The sequence below is a fragment of the Callospermophilus lateralis genome, chromosome 1 (assembly GCF_048772815.1).
Source record: "Callospermophilus lateralis isolate mCalLat2 chromosome 1, mCalLat2.hap1, whole genome shotgun sequence".
Taxonomy (NCBI): domain Eukaryota; kingdom Metazoa; phylum Chordata; class Mammalia; order Rodentia; family Sciuridae; genus Callospermophilus; species Callospermophilus lateralis.
The window spans coordinates 52,687,741-52,709,231 of NC_135305.1; the positions used below are offsets into that span (position 1 = coordinate 52,687,741).

The following is a 21,491-nucleotide window of genomic DNA, read 5'->3' on the forward strand; positions in this document are numbered from 1 at the left end:
CGCGCCACAGCAGGAGTGGGCGAGGTCAGCACTCCCTCCCCAGATTCCGAGTAGGGACGCTGGCTACACCGCGGGCCGCTCCCTCTAACCCCGGGAGTGAAGTGTCGTCGGGGCTGAGAGCCGGGGGGAACAGGGGCCCGCGGAAGTCCAGCTCACCCCGCCGATGGCTGCTGGGGTCCTTGCGGTCTGCAAGACTAGCGGGGACGCAGCCCCAGCCCCCAACCTGCTCCAGAGAGCCACCCCTCCCGGGAGCATTCTAGCTGCTAGAAAAAGACGGTCCCAAAAGACTGATCCTTGCGCCACAGGAGCTTCTGGCGGGACTTCGAGGATTTCTCATTCCTGACAACTGCCCCCAAACTTTCAGGACACATCCGAGGGTGCCCGTGGTGTCAGGCGCAGCCGAGGGTCGCCCTCGAGGTCCGGTAAAGCGCGCACCGAGGCCGGGAGCTCGCAGCCGCCGGGCCTTAGCTGCCCCGTGGGGCGGGGCGGGAACTGGCACTCGGGGTGCGCCAGGGCCTGCGGGGCAATTGCGCAAGTTGTGCTGGGGCAGCTATAAGAGAGGCGGGCAGGCATGGAGCCCCGCAGGAATCCCCGGCGCCAGCAGCTGCGAGGTAAGGCCCCCGATGTACTCCTTTCTCCTCCACTGGTCTTTCTTGGCAGACCCCAGCACCACTCTGGACACCCGGGAAACTGAGGCAGGCAGGAGGCAGGACGGATGGCTTGGTTCTGGACTACATAGCTCTACACCGAGTTTTAGCCAGAATAAAGGTGGCTGGGAGCTGGGGAGGGCTGGATTCGGTGGTGAGTTGTACCGGTGCCCACAAGGCAGGAATCTGTCCTTGCATAGTTAGCAGAGCCAAGAAACCATGAGCAGATCCTCTAAGGTCAGGGCGCCCTATCTCTATCTGAAAGTAACAAAGTTGCGGGTAAAGACTTTCGATTTCTGAACTCTGCAGGTAAGAATTTGGGCCTCAGGGCTGGCGGTGTAGTTCAGTGGTCCAGGGTTGCCTAGCATGCACAGCATGGGTTGGGGGAGAGAGAAAGAGAGAAGATAGGGCCTTATTTTCCAGAAAGCGTCCTGACTTCTGAATGGGAGGGGTTGCATGAGGCCTGGTTTAGGACTAGAACTAGGCAGAATAAAGGGGGATAGAAAAACTATCCCAAACAACGCAAATTTTCAGAGAAATTGTGTCAGGTCTCACTGCATCTGTTTTCAAAGCCATGCAAATTCCTTTCTTCACGGTGGATACGATGAGGGGTACCTGGAGGTCGGAACAGCAGGTCCTGGAAAAGGCCTGTCACCTGCAAATTTTTCACTGTTAAACATTGCTAGCCAGAAAAGGTAAATACACACGATTGACAGGCAGGCTCCAGGGGAGGCCCACCAGGTCCACCCACAGCCTTCCTCCCCTTTAGGCTTGATTTAGACTTCACCATGGGTGTGGTTGCCTTTGCACTCCGGTTTCTGTGGCTTAGAGATGGTGGTGCATTGGAAAAGTGACTCTTTAAATACAGTTAGAGCCAAGGAGACCAGTGGCCTGTTTGTCATGTGTGAATAGCTGCTTTGGAGAGGACAAGATGATTCATTGTTGTTGGGAAGATGGTCTTCAGGGCAGGGGGCAGAGGCAGGGACTTGGCTGTACCATTCCTGGAGAGTGAGCTCTCTGAGTACCCTTTGCAGGGTAGGATTGCCATCTGGCAGCTCCAGTTGTGTTTGTTTTGTTGAGTTCTGAGGTGGCAGCAGTCAGCTGGGATTGGGATAGTATTCCCAACCTAATTCCCACCAGCAAGGTCTGTGGAACCAAACTTCAATGAGGGAGGTTTCTAATAACGTTGTTGTTCCCATTGGAACACCCTTAGAAACAAAAAAGCAATATTGATCATTTATCGCATTAGGCAGGGAGAAAAGGCAAGGAAAAAAAAAAGATGCTTTTCAGCTTTCTTTTTCAAACAACTGAAGACATTAGGCTGAGGGGAACATTTCCATGTTGGCCAAAGGAGCATCCTTCTCATATTTTGTACATTTTATACCCAAAATAACTCTTCTTGGTATCTGGGGAAAATATTTTCCTCCCCCTCTGTTCTAGGAAATAGCTCCAAGTGCCAAGGACAGAGCCAGGGAGGTTGCAATGAATTCCTGCCATCAGCCCCAGGCAGATGCCTTGCATGCTGGGTGGTGTGACATGTGAGGCACAGAGGTGCCACCTAGGAGAACACTCCACACAGAGCCCAGGTCTTTGTCCAGCCCTAGCTTGGATGCCCCAGGGGAGCATGGGAGCCAGGAAGGGAGAAGAGGCTCCAGGGAGATGAAGTTCCTGTGGGGTGTATATCCCTGAGCAACATCTGTGTGATTTAAAGGAAAATCTCTGGCAGCCAGTAGGTCAGCAGACCCCCTCCCTACAGGGAGAAGATACTAGCTGTCCCAGCTCCAGTCGTCAGAGAGCCTTAAAATTCTTCTCGGTTCATATGGTTGTCTCAGAGAAACAGAAAGAGAGGTTATTTCTGCTTTAAAATGGCTCACCCAGTGTCCAGATCCACAGAATCCTTTGCTTGTGTGACAACAGATGCTCCTTGCTCCTCAGCAAATTGATGTTCCCCTCTCTCCTGCTCAGTTTGTTAGCTCTCTGGAAATGAATCTATAATCAGTGCCCATGCTGACATTTCACCCACACCACAGAAGATTTAGTCCCCATCTGTGCACACATTGTGTTTGTGCTCTGGTGTACCACAGAGCTCCGCAGGGAAGCCACAGAGAAGACAGGAGGGCAGAACAGAGGTCTCTGGCAAGGGCAGAACGCCCAGAGTGCAGGGGCGGGAGCCAGGTGGTGCACAAGTCTGCGGCTGGGAGCGCTGAGGTACTACAGTCCAGGTGGAATAGAACTGAGGAAGCTGAAAGACATCAGGACCTATATGGGTCTGCGAAACATGTAGGAGGTGCAGGAAGCAGACCAAGGTGTCTGAGAAAGGGAGACCTGGACACTGAAGCATCTGTCTTTATTTAGAAGGTGTTTCTGCTGGGCAAAAGTGAATTCTAATATGGGAGCAGGTGAGCTTTCATGGAGGCAGGCTAACCTGGTTACCCAACCAAGATCAGGGAGCGGAAACATTTCATTTATTCATTCAACAAATATTTAACAACACCTGCTCCATGCCGGGCCCTTGGTGGATGCTGGAACAAGTGCAGGCGTCACTAATTGATCATGGCACCCTCTTTCTATGACTCTGGCAGGAGCTTCAGATTCCCCTCTTACAGTGCTCCAGGGAGCCACCAAAAATTGATCAGAGTTGACACAGAAGTTAAATCCCATTTTCTATCTCTGATGGGATCAGATCTAAGGGTAGCTCCTGATGTACGGGAATAATATAACCCCCTCATCCATACCCTAGCTACTGGTTAAGTATGTTAGCATGATTCCTCAAATGAAGCCTTTGGTTGCAAGAAGAGAAAATTGCTCTTGCTAGCTCAGTGATTTTTCAAATTGCATATTGTGGCCAATATTTGAAAAATAAACTGAAATGCTCAAGAGTTTGTCACCCAGAGTAAGGGAAAATTTTATTTTTTGACACTGATTTCATATATATTTATATGTCTCCTAAGTGAAAAATATATTCAGAAAAGTTGAAAGCTACTCAAATGTGTTAGCCCACTTTTATTACTACAACAAAATACCTGAGACTAGGTAACTTTGTGAAGAAAAGAGATTTATTTATCTCAGTTTTGGAAACTCTAGGGCATGGCACTGGCATAAGCTCAGCACCAGTGAGGGCCCTCTTGGCTGTGTCACATCATGGTGGATGGCAATGGCAGAAGCATGTGCAAAAAGAAGAGATCACATCTCAAAACAGAAAGTCAGAGATAGACTGGGTTCCCACAATTTCTTCCAAGAGTGTGCACTTAATTGACCTAAGGACTTCCCAACAGACCCCATCTCTTAGAGGTTCTACACCACCTCCCAGTACCATTACTTTGAGGACCAAGCTCTCGACATATGAACCTTAAAGGACAAACTACGTCCATACCATAGTATCACCCCCAAGTATACATGGAAAAGAGTGTCTTACACTGGAGCCTAAGGGCAGAGAGGGCCACCAAGCCTCATAAGGATCCAGAACCAAAATTGTCAGGAACCAAAAAGAAAAATCAGAAGGTATCCATACAGTGACTCTAGTTCACCTCTCAGTAGAGTGTAGACTCTGCTCTTTCTCAGCTCCTCCATGTCCCTGAGTCCAAATGTGACTCCCCTAGGACTTCTGAGCCCTCAACAGAGACAAACTGAGCTCTCTGAAGCCCTCTAAATTTCTGGGAGAGAAACTGCTCAGCCTGATCATGGGTTGGAGGAGAAGGATGAGGAAAGTGGGGAGAGAAGAGCTTCTTAGTCTCTTGCCTCCCATTGGTCAGGCAGTTGTAGCCACTGGGACTGCAGTGTAAATGCAAACACGGCACCTGGGATCGGATCGTGTGCGAGCACGTGTGCGCATGTGTGTTTTCTCAGGTAATTCAGATCCCCAGCAGAACCCCACTACATGTGGAATCAAGCCCCCAAAGTCTAACTCTTCAACTTCACACATTCCACCCTTCTAGCAATTCTTCCAAACCCACCATGATTTTCCTGAAGTCTTCAATGTGGTCTGCTATGCCCCTGTTTTAGACAGTTTTTTTTTTTTTCCTGCTGTGACCAAGAGACCTGACATAAATAATTAGAGGAGGAAAAGTTTATTTTGGGGCTCACAGTTTCAAAGGTCTCCATCCATAGACAGCTGGTTTCATTGCTCTGGGCCTGGCAAACGGCATAGCAGAGGAAAGCAGCTCAGGATGTGGCATCAGAACACAGAGAAAGAGAGACTCCCCTCACCTTGAACAAAATATACATCCCAAAGGCATGTCCTCAATGACCCACCTCCTCCAGCTGCACCTTACCCACCTACAATTACCACCCGTTAATCCCTACCAGAGGATTAATGCACTGACCAGGTTAAGGCTCTCAATACCCAATCCTTTCACATATCAGCTTTCTTGCTTTGTCTCACACATGAACTTCTCGGGGACATCTCCTATCTAAACCATAACAACCTCTCCTCTTTCCTCTGAGAACTCCCTGTCCTTCAGGTAACTCTGTTCACGTGTTGCCTTCTTTGCAAAGTTCTCCTCACTCCTCCCACCAGGAGTCACCTCTTCCCCTCTCTGCCTCATACTCTGTGCTCCTTGCCTCATAACCTCCACCAGGTTGTTACCATGAGTCATCCAAGCCTCTGTCTGTCTGTTCCACTGGACTCTGGACAACTTGAAGGACCCAAATCCAATCTCTCTGTCCTTTGTCTTTTCCCCATCCTCAACTCCCTTCCAAATTGGAGTTATGAAGAAAGGGTAGAAGGAAGGGTGGGAGGGAAGAATAAAAGAAGGACCCACAAGGAAATTTTGTACAGGGGAAGGCTTAGAGGAGCCAAAGGTTTTTCCTCATAATTCACAGCAAATGCTGAATTAGTATTTAGTATTTCTAATTATTTATAACACATTTGTAACAAAGTAATTGTATGTATTTATGAGTGCAGTGACATTTCAACTCATACATAATGTACAATGATCAGGTCAGGGTAACTGACAAATCTGTCACCTCAGACCCCTCTCTATCAATTCTTTGTGTGGACAACATTCAGTATGTTCAATATTGATTATTAGGTACTTTAAAGTATTTAACTAATTATGGTTATAGTTATCCTATTGAGCATATGAACATAGAACATTAGAAGTCATTCCTCCTTTCCATTTGTATCTCTGGACTCATTAACCATCCTTTATCCCCCTCACCACATCCTTCCCAGGGTCTGGAAACCATTATTCCATTCTCTACTTCTTTGAGATTAACTTAGTATAATGTCCTCCAGTAGCTTCCATGTTGACACTATTCACAGAATTCCATTCTTTTTTTTTTTTTTTTTACTAAATAACATTCCACTATGTATATATACCACATATTTTTTCACATTTTTATGGTACATTATATTTTTATATATGATGGGATTTTCTGTTACATATTTGTTCATGCACAAAACATAACAATATGATTTGGCCATTATCACTCCCAGCACTTCCTCTTCACCACATTTTCTTTATCTATTCATCCATCAATAGTCACATAGATTGAATCCATGTATTGGCTGTTGTGAATAGTACTGCAATAAACATGGGAGTGCAGATGTCTCCTTTACACACTGATTTCATTCTCTTTGGATATACACTCAGTAGCAGGATGGCTAGGGCATAAGGTGATTCTATTTCTAGTTTTTTAAAAAAAATTTTTAGTTCTCAATGGATCTTTATTTATATATATATGCGGTGCTAAGAATCAAACCCTGTGCCTCACACATGCCAGGCAAGTGCTCTACCATTGAGCTACAACCCCAGCCCTATTTCTAGTTTTTTGAGGAGCCTTCATGCTGTGTTACATAATAGCTGTATTAATTTACCTTTCCACCATTTTCTTTTCTCTGCATTCTCCCCAGAATTAGGTGAGGTTTTGTTTGTTTGGTTTTTTTTTGTCTTTTTGGCAATAACCATTCTTACTGGGATGAGATGGTAGCTCCTTATGGTTTTCATTTGGTTTCCCTGGTGATCAGCCATGTTGAACACTTTTTCATATATTTGTTGGTCAAGCAATATCTGAATTTAATTCACACTAGCATGCAAAAGACTATCTGAGAGAAGGGTGCAAAAACTCTGATGGCTGGAGAAGACTATGCTGGACCCTGGCTAATCTCTGGCACTTTAAACAGGAGAGATAGGCAAAAGAGTCTGGAGAACTCAAGGCTGGCAGCCTCCACCAGCGAATGTCTCTGACCCAGTGCTCCCTTTTCCCCTGCTGCTGTCATCAGAAGGTGGTGGGAAGACCTGACCTTGGCTCAGATGACCCTTCTGCCCGGAACCAGAGAAGCAGCCCAACTCTGCCACCCCTCCCCACCTTGACATGGAGGCCCCTATTGGGTCTGCCTCAGCCCCTGGGATGGAGGGAAGATAAGGAAGCACACCATCTGGAGGTCACCAACCTCTTATTTGCAGAGAGTGGGGTGGAGGGTGGCTGGAGCCCTGTAGAACTGCTCTGGGGGGATGGGAAAGGGAGGCACTCAAAGAGGAGTAGGCAACCCAGGACCCTGGGAAAGTCAGAAAGGGGAAACTGGTGGGCTGATGGTGTGGTCATGAGCCCCTCCTGCTGGCCACTAGCCTGTTGACTGTGCTCACATTTCATCTTCTGGTGCTGTCTCTGGGGCTGTTTTCTTCTCCGGTGCACCATGAAGGGCAAGGTGGTAGAGATAATGGGAGTCGCAGGGCCTTAATGGAAGGAGAAGGAAGGCAGTCTGCAGGAAAGCTAGCTAGTGAGAAGGCTGGGTATGACAGAGGAGTGGGTGGTGAGGGAGAGGCAGAGAGGAGGACCGTATCTGAGAACAGGCCCATCGCCCACCCTGGCCTATCTACTCCCTGCCCTCCTGGGAACGGCTCCCTCTTTTCTCCAGAATTCTCAAACTAGAAGAGCACAGGTCCTGCTTTAACTGTCCCCAGAAGTAAACAGTCAGAGCGCTATATTTCAACATTTCAGAAGTTCATCTTTCATCTCTTATAATATGACAGCTCCAGAATGTTCAAGCCTACTTTGGAAACTTCTAGAGGGCCCATAGTTGACCTTTCTCCCTGCCCACCGAATCCCTCAGCTCCCTCCCTCCACACATTCCTGTGCAGCTCCTGTGGTTACACCCACAGCCATTCTAAGCTTAGATGTTGGGTTCCAACGGGCTGCTGTGGAGGCTACCTGATGTCCCAGCAGTATCAGCAGATCAACATGTCCCAGATCTCCTCTTTCCCAAACTTCTCCATGTGTCCCTCCCACTTTCTATCTGGTACCATCTTTCTAGTCACTGGGGCTGAAACATTTGTTTCTCAGTTCTGGGGAGGAAAGAGCAACCTTCCTGCTTGGCTCTCACCCCCTTCCCAATCCCAGACCACTCTGCCCCCTCCTCCCTGGCACCCTCTGGAGCCAGCTGGGGACACCCATTTCTTAGCCGCCCCCCTGCCTGGTGTTTTTCAGTCTCTGCCAGGACTGTCTCTCTCCTTCATCTTCACAAACCCAGTTCCACCTATTCTCAGGGCCCTTAGCAAATGGCACTTCTTCCCCAAGACCTCACAATTCCTTCTGAAATAGCAATGATAATAGCTAACATATATTGGGTTTGGCTACATGCCAGGCACAGAGTTAGCACTTTATATGCATTATCTCATGTCAGCCACATTACAGCCACAGGGGGAATTATGATTGATGCCATCCCCATTTTATAACTAAAGAGACTGAATCTCAGAGAGATGAGCTAACTTTCTGCAAAATCTATATATTCTGACTCAAAAGTAGTTTTGAACTGTAGATTTATAAATTTCAGTTCTTCTTTGCATTGCAACTAATTATTCAAATTCTCAAACCAGAAGAGCACAGTTTTGTTTTTAAAATTGTTAATCAAAAATATATGAAAGTAGTTGGCAAAGTCAAAAGTGTGATAACTACCTATGGTGTGATACACTACCTGGGCTTCCTGAGCACTGTTACATGACACTTCTACTTATATTTATTGGCCAGAATTTAGCTTCATAGCCATGGCTACTGGGGGAAGCCAGGAAGTATAGGATTTATTCTTATGTTTACACTCTAAGACTTTGTAGATTCTACAACTGGCAAAGAAGGAAAACTAGACACTGGGGACAACCAGCAGCCTCCACTGCAAGGTTATGTGTGCTGTGTGTTGTGCACAACACGAGTGCTTGCCACCACTCTGATCTCAATGACCTGTTATCACTTGCTCTGCAGCCCCCTGGCTGTTCCCGAGCCTGTTCCCCATCTTAGGCAGACTCCTCAGCAACAGCTCCTCCTCTCCATTCAAGGAAAACTGCAGTTTATTCTCAGCATCCACTGAAGCATATTACCAGTGGTGATTAGGGAGGCTTGTAACCTGTTTTCCATTCAGGTATGAGAGGGTGGCCATCATGTGAGAATGGCTGTGATGTGACCAGGGTTAATCTGGTAATAAATTTACTCAGGAAGGAGGTGTCATCAACACAGGAATCTTAGAAAAGAATGCACCTCAATCTTGTGCTACAGGGGGGAACCCTGAAATAGTAGGTCCCCTGTTGAGATGGGCCACATGCTTGATTCAGAGTTGGCTACAGGTGCTATTGCCCTAGCAGTTCAAGCCCTGTCCCGGAATTACAATCATTTTGGGGCAGTTGACATTTCCTGCCCCATCCCAAGTCAGACACACACCGTGTGCAGGGGCATCACTGGCTCATCTCTTTTACCCTTCTGAGCCAGGTGGTGAAGTTAACTCCATTTTCTGTCAGAAGCAGTTGCTTTGGGATGTTACATTTCTCACCTGGAGACACACAACGAATAGTGGAGGAGTGGGCTGTTGAAACCTGGAGGCCTGACTCCACTATAGCCTCCTCCTTTTGCGAGGGTGTTAAGGATTAGCACTATCACAGTCCCCCACTTACCTGTGGGGGTTATGTTCCAAGACTCCCATTAGTTACCTGAATCTGCAGACAATACTAAGTTTTTCTCTATATGCCCTGCAGCACTGCCACACAGTTCCAGAGTTTATTTGTCCTTCCATATTTTTTTTGCCTCCTTGGCATACTACTTTTACTATTTGGGTTTTTATTAAATTAAATTATGGTTAAACATTTGTGACACTATGGCAGTTGATCTGATAATTGAGACCACTACTAAATGACTAATGGGTGGGTAACATATACAGTGTGAGTACACTGGACAAAGGGATGATTCACATCCCAGGTGGGTTGGAGGAGGTAATGCAAAATTTCACCACACCACTCAGAATGGCACAATTAAAAGCTTATGAATTGTTCATTTCTGGAATTTGCCATTTAATATTTTTGGACCATGGTTCATTGTGGTTAACTTAAACCTTGGAAAGCAAAATCATGGGTAAGGGGCACGTATTTAACTCTGTTCCATAAACATCCTGGCTCTGCCACTAACCAATGTGGCTTTGGGCAGGTTGTCTTGTCTTCCTGAACCTCATTTTTTTTCTCTTCTGTAAAATTCAGATTTGGAAAAAAATACACATATTTGAGCATTATAGATAATATATAAAGACTGTTTTTATTATATTGCTAGAAAATGAATTATACTAATATTGCCACCTATGGACAGAAAATGCATTACTTGTTTTCATCAAGACCCCAATGAGAAAGAATGCACAGAGCAGAGATTAATGTTTCCAGAATCTTTATCCTAATTTTAACTTACATTTTATTAGTATTTCAGGCTCATACACACATACTTAGCATGGATCATTGACTATAAACTTGCATGCATTTAACTTGATTACGTTTTGCCTCATGTATCCCATTAAAACTCTGCTGCTTGATCAAGGACCTGCATATTATTAATTTTAGAATTAATAGTTCCATGGCTTTGAAAGTTTCAAGCATTCTGGGTAAAGGAGCCATATTCTATTCTATCCTGCCCCTGTCTTTACTCAGATGAGCTCCTGGCCACCTGTGACCATTACGTTATACTCTTATGCCTTCTCAGTCTTTAATACTCAGCCCAAGGCAACACCCCTCCCAAGGAGGACCCTTTGGGCTCCTGACATTTTTTTTTTTTGCTCCCCTTTCAAAGCTCTGTACTCCTGTACTGGAATGGCCTGTAGACTTTTTGTCTCTTCTATTAAACTATGAAACACTGCAGGGCAGAGGGCATTGGTGGTTCACCTGATTCCTTGGTGCCTCGCCCTGCATCTGACTTGTTAGTACATGGCAAAGCGGTGCTGGGTGGATTCCCAGGCTCCCAGTAGGAGAGAAAGGAAGTAATAAAGCTTGCAATAAAGGCCATTGCAGATGACAGCAGGCTGCTGTGAGAGTAATAGGGAGGACAAGGCAGTAACATCATCTCTAATAATAGGGTAGTGAAAAAGTGCGCCTCACAACCACTTCCAGCTCTTTCACATGCATTATCTAATTTGATCCTCATAAAAACCTGGAAATAGGTATTTTATAGGGATGAAGGTAGAGTTTTGAGTGGTTAGACCGTGTGCCTAAAGTTATACAGTGAGTAAAGGACTGGATTCAAACCAGAACTTAACAGTCTGTTCTCGTCCCCTTAAAGCTCCACATCCATTGGATCACAGCCGGGCTCTCTGCTTGTGGTCTTCAGGACACGTCATTGTGGTTTTATTGACTAGGCAATAATCGTCTTCCCAAGGGGATGCATGTCATTAATAAAGGTCTAGATAATGAATTGTCTTTGACTTTGACGGTAGCCAGGGCAGAAAGTAAATCTCATTTTCACCCACATCCGGCAATGTGGTTGGGAGCAGGGCAGGTGCGTGTGTTCTGAGACACCCGCTCTAGCAATGTGTGGTTCTCTGTTTGCAGGCCCAAGAAGCACATCCTGGGGAGGAAAATGCGCTGTGGACGCCTGTGCCAGTTCCTGTGGCTTTGGCCCTATCTGTCTTATGTTCAAGCTGTGCCCATCCGAAAAGTCCAGGATGACACCAAAACCCTCATCAAGACTATTGTCACCAGGATCAATGACATTTCACACACGGTAGGGAAGGGTAGGGGGGACAAAGAAGAACTGTGGTCAGCCCAGAGCTGGCTCCTACTGGGACTGGAACCAGATAGTTCAAGAAACATTTGTTGAGCATCTTCTAAATGCCAGACACCTACTAGAAGTTAGGAAGATTTGAAAGCTCAGGATGCCCATTCTTTCTGGTTGTTTCTCTTGGCCCCTCTGCCTGCTGGGATTCAGGGATGAGTGGTTCTAATTCTAAACCACTTTAAGAGCATTTAACTTTGCCCTGTGGTTTCATTAAAAAATTATAGGATTCTCTGGTACTAAGAGGTCACCTGGGTTTATTTTCACTGTAACATGGGGGAATCCCAGACCTCAGACTTTGGCAGTGATAGCCTTAATTCCTCCCTCCCTCTTCCTCTCCTCTCTGCATCTGTTTCTGCAGCCCTCCCTCTCCTTCTTTCTTGACTCCCTTTCTTTGAATCCTAGTGCCCAGGACCAGAGGAACTCATAAATGTCCTTGTATCTTGTTGACAGGGACCAGACACTAGCAGCATCCCTGTGGGGCCTTGCCCCTTCTCCAGATGTGCTTATCACTAGGGTTCTTAGAGTTTCAGTTGCAGCCTCTCCCCATCTGCTTTCAAGGCCACATGAGGTGGGATTTTGGTTGTTCACCTTCAGCCCTCTATGTAATTGTCAACAGCTGTCACTGTCCACCTTGGTCTTTTCTCTGGGGTCCAACAGACTAGGCCTTCAGCTGTTTCCCAGATGAGTCTGTATCGGAATAGGAAGACTAAGTGTGAATCTTCACATATCTGTCCTCCATCTGCAAGACCCTAAGTGAGTTCCTTGGTGTCTTTCATCATCTGTACAATAGGAACCTCATGCAGTCACCTCCAGGTTGTTGTAAGACTCAAACTAGTTAAGGAAAGTGCAAGCACCCCTGTCTGGAGCCATTTGGAGGTTTCCATATCTTTTGGCCATGGTGGGTGTTTAACAGTGGCCTTGGTAGTCAGGGAGAAGTGGCTTCTGGCAGTTAGGCCAGAAGCAGAGATAGCTCAGAATTAGACAGAGTCTTGGTCATTTCATAGAGAAAATCCCTTAAGTCTCCTTCTTTCAAAATAGTCAATTAGCAAGGTTGCACATGAGAGGTGAAGAGTGTCCCAACTTGGGTGGTGTCTAGAGCAAGTTGTGGGTCACCAGGATGGGGAGAGCCCTTCCTCGAAGCTAGAATCACTGACACAAAGGAGAAGAATGGGTTGTAACCTTGACTCCTAAGAAGGGGGAACCTGAACAAGAGGGAGCAATCTGCTGGGGTGAAAGAGAATGAGGGCAGCAGGGAAAGGAGTACTTATAGAGGACCTATGATGTCTAGGAAGAAACCCAACTAAATAAAAAATAGGAAGGCATGGCTGGTCTTCACAGAACCTATTTGGAGAAAAGAATGACCTGAGAAGATAAGTCAGAAGTAGAAGGTAGGGTGATTGGATATGAGTCCAGGAAACTGGCTTAGAGACTCACTGTCACCTGGGCCCGGGAAATAAATGCCTGGATCAGGAAGGTGAGGAAGGGGGAAAGGAGGCAACCCAGAGAATGAGCCTCCACTTTCCTGGGGCAGTGGAGGGTGGTGCAGAATGGTTGTTCCGCCCTCTTACTGAGCACTTGCCCTCCCTCTTCCTCCTACACAGCAGTCGGTGTCCTCCAAGCAGAGGGTCACTGGTTTGGACTTCATTCCTGGGCTTCACCCTGTCCTGAGTTTGTCCAAAATGGACCAGACATTGGCAGTCTACCAACAGATCCTCACCAGTCTGCCTTCCCAAAATGTGATGCAAATATCTAATGACCTGGAGAACCTCCGGGACCTTCTCCGCCTGCTGGCTTCCTCCAAGAGCTGCCCTCTGCCCCAGACCAGTGGTCTGGAGACTCTAGAGAGCCTGGATGGTGTCCTGGAAGCCTCTCTCTATTCCACGGAGGTAGTGGCTCTGAGCAGGCTGCAAGGGTCTCTACAGGGGATGCTGAGGCAGCTGGACTTCAGCCCCAGATGCTGAAGCCTTGAGCGCTGCTCTTCCCCCAAGGAGCATGGAGAAGGAAGAAACCTTGGCTTCCAGGTGACTGGAGGAGAAGAGAGCTTTGTATGGACATCCTTTATCCAGGACTCTGTCCATGTCTCTCACTCCTCTAATCCACCCTTCCAAAGGCGAAGACTCCACGTTGCTTGAAACCAAAGATATATATACATATGATTCCTCGCTCACTGAAAGGGGGTCCATCCAGCAGAATGGATTGTTGCTGTGATTCTCGCCAAATTCTTCAGCCATCGACCAGAGTCATCCTGTCCTCTCCCCATTCCATCTCCCTCTCTGCTTGCTTCAGGGCAACCCAGGGTGATTTTAGGAGTGGGGTGGGCAGAGCCTCTGGATCTTTTCAGAACAAGTTTCTATTTGAGAATTCTAGGGAGCACCATGAAGGCTACGTCCACACACAGCTAGAAACTCCCAAGCAACACACGTTGGAAGAACTTATTTATTGATTATGTATTTTACTCTGAATGGATGTAAAGCAAAGCACCAGCTTTTCCATGCTTTGGGGTCAGCAGGGGCTGCAGATACCCCTGGGATGTTGTTTCCAATCCCATCCATGAGTCTGGCTGAGGCAAACCCACTTTGAGTGACTAGAAGGTTGGGATTGTCTAAGCAAGAGTCAGCCGGGTGGTTCTCAAGTTAGTTCTGTAGTGACTGCTTTTGTTTCTATTGTGAATGACTTTATAGTATAGTGTTTGCAATGACATAGCCCTAAGGGCTGGGTTATTTTAAAAAGAAGATGAATTTCATCAAGTGTAATGTGAATCGTATGTACCCCAGGGTGGGGGATGTGTTAGGAACAGGGTAGGATCCAGATGTATTTTCTGAATAACATTTGTGTGGTAGGCTTTTGGGAAAGGGTAAAGTTATCTTGTTTTCTACAACCACCTAAGGTGGTTTCAATGCAAAGAACAAAGGAGATGACTTCTAAAGGGGGATTGTGAGGTTTTCTAGGCACCCATGGAGGAGGGTGCTGAAGGAGAAGGCCATTTGTTGGGGTAGTGATGAGCTCAGGGAGTGAGGGTCCCACACTTATGACAGTGTGTCACTGGTGTGGCCCTTTAAGTATTCCAGGGTTGATCCCACACTGGATTTATAACATGGCAGTGTCCTTATTGTGGGTTGCATATCAAATTGTGGTTCTCATCTGATTGGTTCATCCAAAGCAAGGCCATGTTTTCCACCCATTCTGTGGGGATTTTTAGTCCAGTGGGAAAGTAAAATCCTTTAGCAGATGGTCCTAAGCCCTGGGACTTCTGAGTTAGTGCCAGGGCCCCTGGCCAGACTGTAGGACTGCCCTTCAGCTGGAGGTCACGTTCAGGCAGATGAACAAGGAGGCTTGGGTTTTTCCACCACCCTGCCACAGTGTCACCGTCACATTGTTAGTAGTGATTCTGCCCAAGGAAACTTGAATCAAAGCAATACACTTTAGACTGAGTGCCTGCTTGGTGCTCAGTTCTGACTGGTGCTGTGGGCTAGAGAGCTCACCAAATAAACGTAAAAATCAGGGACTTGCATCCCCATGCTAAAACCCCACTCACCATGTGCCAAGGTGGATGCCTCACCAAGGTGGCACCCAACAGCTGAAAGCACAGTGCTGCCTTCAGCAGGTGGAAGTGGCATGAGCTGAGGGTTACAGTGCTCAGGAAACCCTGTTCGCACTCTGTAGCATTTATATACTTTTTAGATCGCGTTAGCCTCTATTGCTGCATAGTACATTCTGTTAATGCAGGATAACTAAAACTGCAAAAATAAGAAAATACAGGTTGAGTATCCCTTATCCAAAATGCTTGGTGCCAGAAGTGTTTGGATTTTGGATTTTTTTTCTCATTATTGGAATATCCGCATATACATGATGAGTTATCTTGGGTATGGGAACCAAATGTACACATATAATTCATTTCTATTTCATAAATACCTTATACACACAGTTTGAAGGTAATTTATCCCATATTTTTAATAATCATGTGCATGAAATGAAGTTTCATGCTGTGGAATTTTCCACTCATGGCAACATGTCATCATTCAAGACATTTTGGAGTTTGGAGCATTTCAGCTCTTGGATTTTCAGATAAGGGATGCTTACCCTGTACCCAAGACTATCACAGCCAACATGCAGAAGACCAGGCCTAGAGCCCAGCCTCTGATTCCTAGTGTACCTCAAGCCAGGTACGCTCTGTGGAGATGAACTGGAGCAAAGGGAGACCACTAGTTCTCCCTGGAAGAGAGGGACTTGGGGGTGGATTTTGAAGGAGATGAGGAATGTGAATTACCTGTCAGAGGAAGCTGTTTGTTGGAAGTTTGGTGGGTGGAGATGCAGAGGTGAAAGTGTGAGCTTCGAGTGAAAGCAAAAGGCAGAGAAAGAAGAGATGGGAGGGAAAAGGACACGTTGAGTAGGCCCTGAGGAGCACAGGAGTTGGGTATTAGAGCCGAGTTTCGGGTTCTGGAGCAGATGCTGTGTGGTGGCCAGGGTCAGTCCTGCTCTGAGGATGGTGGCAGGTCACCTCACCCACCTCATCAGGATGTCTTGAGGCTTGCTCACAAACCTGGCACAGTGGCTTCCAGAACGCGAAACTTCCCAAATGCAAATGGTTGTCTTTTTTTCTTTTTAACAATAAAATTTTTGTTTTGTTTTAAAGTTTTTTTTTCAAATAAATTAACTTTGCCCCCTGGCCTTTGTTTTCTGTTGCCTGTAGTGGAGGGGCTTCGGGAGAGCTGTTTGTGTGTGACAGGGCAAGGCCTGGCTGGCGTCCAGCCATCACTGGGGTCAGCTCCACCCGGGCTTGGCCACAGTCAGCCGCCAGTTATTCAGGCGAAAGGATTACCCTGAAGCCCAGAGCTGGCAAATGAGCACATTCTGCACCAGAAGCAGTGCAGTTCTCCAAACCAGCCCTGGGAAACAGTTAATTGTTAAAAAAAAAAAAAAAAAAAAAAACAGAACAATAAAAATCTAAGCAAACAATTTTTTAAAAAATGCAGACAAATGACAGACACATCCAGGAGTAGAAAACGTGAACATGGGCACATGGCAGGCACAGAGCAGTCATCCCTGCTGCTAATGCAGGACCTGATAGGTTCCATCCAATTCCTGGGGGGGGGGTGTTGGGGGGCTGGCCTGTCAAAGGCAGTCATCATGGGCAATTTAAAGACCACTCCTGGGGCCAAAAACTGTTGCTGGTATCTCTGGGGCTTAAATGAGATAATGACCCAGTATCGGATCCAGATTTAAGTGAAATTTCTTTCCTTTTCCATCACAATTAGCAACAGGTTTAACTGTCAGTGTGCCTACCAGGAAGAACATGGATGTCAACTTCCCTACCGTAAGCAGACCACAGCTATCTTAATCAGCTTAGGCTGCTGAAACTAAATTCCACTGACTGGAGGGTGTGAACGACAGACATTTCTTTCTCATAGTTCTGGAGGCTGGAAATCCAAATTAGGGTTCCAGCACAGTTGGGTTCTGGTGAGGGCCCTCTGCTGAACAGCAGGCTGAATCCCCACACAGAAGAAAGAGAGTAAGAGGGCTTCTGGGGGTGGGGGCTTCCCTATTATAAAGGTCTAATCCCACTGATAGGGCTCCACTCCCAGAGACCCCAACCTCCTAATGCCATCACTTTGGGGGTTAGAATCTCAACATATGAGTTTTAGGGGGACACAAACATTCAGTCAATTGTACCTATACTATACCTTGAAGGGAGAAGGAAGAGAGGCCCAAGCTCCTGAGAGAGGAGAGAACACAGAAAGAGATCGTCACATGAGGTCACTTGGCAGTTCAAAGAAGTGGCTGCACTTCACTCTTCCTTGGGCATTCCCTCCCTCCTGTGTGATGGCAAAGTTAGCCCCCAGCATCTCCAGGTTTTGGGGATCCTCAGTGCCCAGGATCATGAGAGAAGAGCCTCTCTTTCTCAGTCAGTAGTGCCAGTGAACATTGTAAGGAGGGTTCTTTCTAGCCAGACCTGCGTTATCCCCACCCGTGTTGTCCAGGACAGGGCAATCCTGTGGGACTCTCACTGGCTGAGAATGGGCAAGCAAGGGTCTCTCCATGAGATACCCAGAAAAACTGATAATAAAACAAAATTTCAAAAAACAAATGAAACCCATCATAACATCTCATGCTCCCTATAGTCCCATGACATGACTTTGCTTGGGAAGACCTTGAGACCCATCTCCCATTCCTGGGAGTCCCTGTTGCTGCCGACCTAGGTTAGTCCCCTCTGGGCCATAGGCTAGCCCAGGAGGCACTGGGACTCACACCCTGGTAGACTGGTTCAACAGCCAGGTCCTGAGCCATTGCCACAAGTAAGTTTCTGGATCTGTGTTCTTGTCCTGGAAGGGAAGGCCACTGGAGAATGGGCTTTTATGGTTCTTCTATCCTGTGAAGAGATTAGAGATGTCCCAGAGGTGGCATCTCAGGGAGAAAGGCATCTGGATGCCAAAATATCGAAGAGTGCAGTGGCACTATCTAAGGGTGAGGAGCTGAGCTAAGTCTTCATCATCTCAAGGGACCTAGAAATGTGCAGGTGTCATGATCTGCCCACCTTTGCCTATCTGAGGTAGGTTCAGGGATTGGGGACCATGTGTCTGCCCTTGGAAAAACACTTAGGAAAGGCCAAACCAGCTTTTTCTAAGCAGTCACAAGCCTGAGTGGTCCCACCGAGAATGACTCAGGAAGCCACCCTCAGTAAGGGGCCCCCAGAACAGAGGCCTGGGAGTATTGTCCTAGCTTCTGTGGCAGGAACAGTTCAGGCTCAAAATGGAGGGCCTGTTCTTCCAATTCTCCTTCCAGATCCTTTTCCAACCTTGGGCTTTCTCTCTGTTTCCCCCTCGGGCAGCAGGTCACATCTGCCAAATAGCTGACAGAGTCTGAAGGCAGCACCTGGCCATGTTTAAACTTCAAAGGAATAACTTTGCTTTTGCAGAGCCTAGTGAGAAAAAAGCCAGTCAACCCAGCAGGACCTTTTCAGTAGATCCCACCCCAGAAGCTTCCTGCATAAGAAGGGAAGGCCACTGGAGAACGGGCTGTTATGGTTCTTGCTCAAATGTCTTTCCCACACAATCAGTGGTAGAAGCAACCAACCAACCAAGAAAGGTGCATCCCATTAGAGTAATTTGCTCCAGACTTTTAATGTCACAATCTGAGTCTAGTAACGTCAGACCCACATAATTGTCCTGGGGTGAGTCCACTGGTATACTGTTGTTATCAGCCCACAGCGTCCAATTAAGAGTGCAAAGAAGGATGACAGAGTCCCCCAGGCCCAGGCCTCACCTCAAACACAGCTCCACAACTCTCACCAGAGTACTTGATGCTTAGGCCTCATTTTGTCATCTGCACAATGGGACAGATCTCTAGATTGGATGATGTTTGGGAAACTATTAGCCTGATGACTGGTATACAGAAAGCACTCAATAAAGCATGTGATTGTTTTTATTATTAACAAATCAGGGAAGTAAAGGGCATGGGAATCACTGTAGCAGAAGCTTTGGATGCCCTGGTTAACCTAGGGCACTTAGCAGCTGTGACCCTCTGTTCCTCTTCATAGCCCTCCTGTAGCATCAAACCACCTACCCTACCATGCAGTCTGAAAGGTGGGAACAGGTATCACTGAGTGGGGAATGGGGGGTCTGTGGGTAAATGCTCAGTGTCCCACTCTTCACAGGGGCAGTCATGAGGGTGCCATCTGCATAGGACTGAGGCCCTGGAGCCCACCCCAGGAACCAGATCAATGAGGCACTTTTTACCGGCTCTTCCCCCTTCCTGCCTCACTCTCCCGGGTCCTCATTCCTGCTTCTTAGGGACACCTCCCAGACAAACCTCCTGCCCTTGTTTCAAGTTCTGTTCTTGGAGGAGCCCAAAGTCAGGCAACTGAAAAGAAGGTGGATACTCACAGAATTGCAAAGCAAGGCTCCAGAGAAATTTAGGAGCTTCAGACTGAGCTCAGTAAAAGTCCCCTGGACCATTCCCAGGAACAAGACTAAGAGAGAAAGGTAAAAGCGTCCTTAGGAAGAAGAGACTTCCACCACTTCAGAGAGGCACCTCTGACCCAGAAAAAAAGCAAGGATAAGGACAGGATCTACAGAGAGGAAGAGGTTTAAGGCTCATAAAGGAAGAGGGGTAGAGTTAAACAGAGAGTTAAACACCACCTCATGACAACCAGTTGGGTAGAGTCCAACACAGTCCAGGCCCTCCCTCCATCTTGATTTGGTGACCAAAAGAATTAAGAATTGTCTAACATGCCTGTAATTTAGCATGAAAGCAAATTCTGCAAGAAGCCTGAGAATGATCCGAAGGTTAAACTTCTTATTTGAATTCTTCTCACTGTTAACTTCCTTAGCAAACCTCTTCATTTTGAGATCACAAGTATAGGTCCAAACAAGCTGCAAAATGTTGACAACTTTGAGTCAATGAGGAAAATCTGGATGTGAATTCCATTTTAGATGATGATAAGGAATTATTATTATTTTTTACTTTATTAATATTATTATCATTTTTGTACCAGGGATTGAACCTGGGGCATGTAACCATTGAGCCACATCCCCATCACCCCCCACCTTTTAAAAAAAATTTTCATAGTTGTAGATGGACAGAATGCCTTTATTTTATTTATTTTTATCTGGTGTTAAGAACTGAACCCACTGTCTCACACATGCTAGGCAAGTGCTCTGCCACTATACTACAGCCTCAGCCCCCAATTCCATATATATGTATATAATTTAGACACAGGGTCTTGCTGAGTTGCTTAGCGCCTTGCTAACTTACTGAGGCTGGCTTTGAACTTGAGATCCTCCTGCCTCAGCCTCCCAAGCTGCTGGAATTACAGGTGTATGCCACCGTGCCCAGTAATAAGGAATTATTTTTCATTTTATTAGGTATGATGATAGCATAGTGGTTAATTATTTTTGTTTTCTTATTCATTATTGATGCAAACTAAAATACTTTAGAGTGAAATGGCATGATGTCTGGGGTTTAAATACTTCAAAAAAGTATATATTCTTAATAAATATAAGTTCTAAATATATATATATTCAAAAAATATATATATATAGTCTAAATATTATAAAATATATATATTTGTAGATATAGAAATTCAAGAGAGCAAGTGTTGATAATTGTTAAAGCTGGACAGTGGGTCCTGGAAGTCTATTATACAAGGCCCTACTTTTGTGTAAAGCTTTCAGAATAAACATTTTTTGGAGGGTTCAAGACAGTACAGCCCCTCCACTGCCTGGACATTCTGCATTCCTGGGAAGGAAGGGGGGTGGAGGGAAGAGGGAGAATGGGAATATGATGTGGAGCCGAGTTGTATTTAACTTCACATTTGATTTCACTGCCTGGCAGATGTCCCAGGGCCTTGGGGGGACGGCAGACTGTCAGTGTGGGTGTGAAACAGTGAACCAAAACAGAGATTTAGCAAACCAAACAATGAGAGAGTGGTAAGAGCCAGCTGCAAGATGCTGGGGAGGCAGGCCAGAAGCTCCTAGAAAAAAGCCAGGGGAGCAACTATGAGGGCCTGGAGCTCTGCCCCATCCCCTCTGGGCCTCAGGCCTCCTCCCAGTGCCCCATAGAAGCCAACTACCCACCCCAAGGGGGATCATGGGGCCCCTACTTTACAGCATGCCTCCCTGTTTATCCCTCCCTATTAAATCTGCTGCATAGGGAGAGAAGTCCTCAGACCATTTATGAAGGAAAATGGAATTCCTGTTTCCTTTTCTCTTAGGTTATTGAGGCACCTTAGCCCCACCTTCAAAACCTCACCCTTTATGATCTGGCTTAAATCTGGAACAAGCTGGTCCCCATTCCTCCCCTTGCTTTCTTCAGCCCCCTCCTAGTGCCAGAAGT

The 21,491-nt window shown here is 46.6% G+C and overlaps 1 protein-coding gene across 2 annotated transcripts; it reads left to right on the forward strand.

Moving 5' to 3' along the window:
• Positions 1–566: 566 nt before the first annotated feature.
• Positions 567–16,356, forward strand: Lep (leptin). 2 transcript variants are annotated; one of them, XM_076862199.1, is made up of 3 exons: positions 567–611; positions 11,435–11,606; positions 13,262–16,356. In XM_076862199.1, the coding sequence occupies exons 2-3, from the start codon at positions 11,463–11,465 to the stop codon at positions 13,619–13,621; spliced, it is 504 nt and encodes a 167-aa protein (XP_076718314.1). In that variant the 5' UTR covers positions 567–611; positions 11,435–11,462; the 3' UTR covers positions 13,622–16,356. The 2 variants fall into 2 exon arrangements, with proteins under 2 accessions (XP_076718314.1, XP_076718323.1); XM_076862208.1 differs by having other exon boundaries at positions 13,265–16,356.
• The last annotated feature ends 5,135 nt before the right edge of the window (positions 16,357–21,491 follow it).

Excerpts from the sequence above, each read along its gene's own strand:
- Lep (XM_076862199.1), top strand. The coding sequence starts at position 11,463 with ATGCGCTGTGGACGCCTGTGCCAGTTCCTGTGGCTTTGGCCCTATCTG. Across the intron at positions 11,607-13,261 it reads TCAATGACATTTCACACACG|CAGTCGGTGTCCTCCAAGCA; the intron begins GTAGGGAAGGGT and ends CCTCCTACACAG.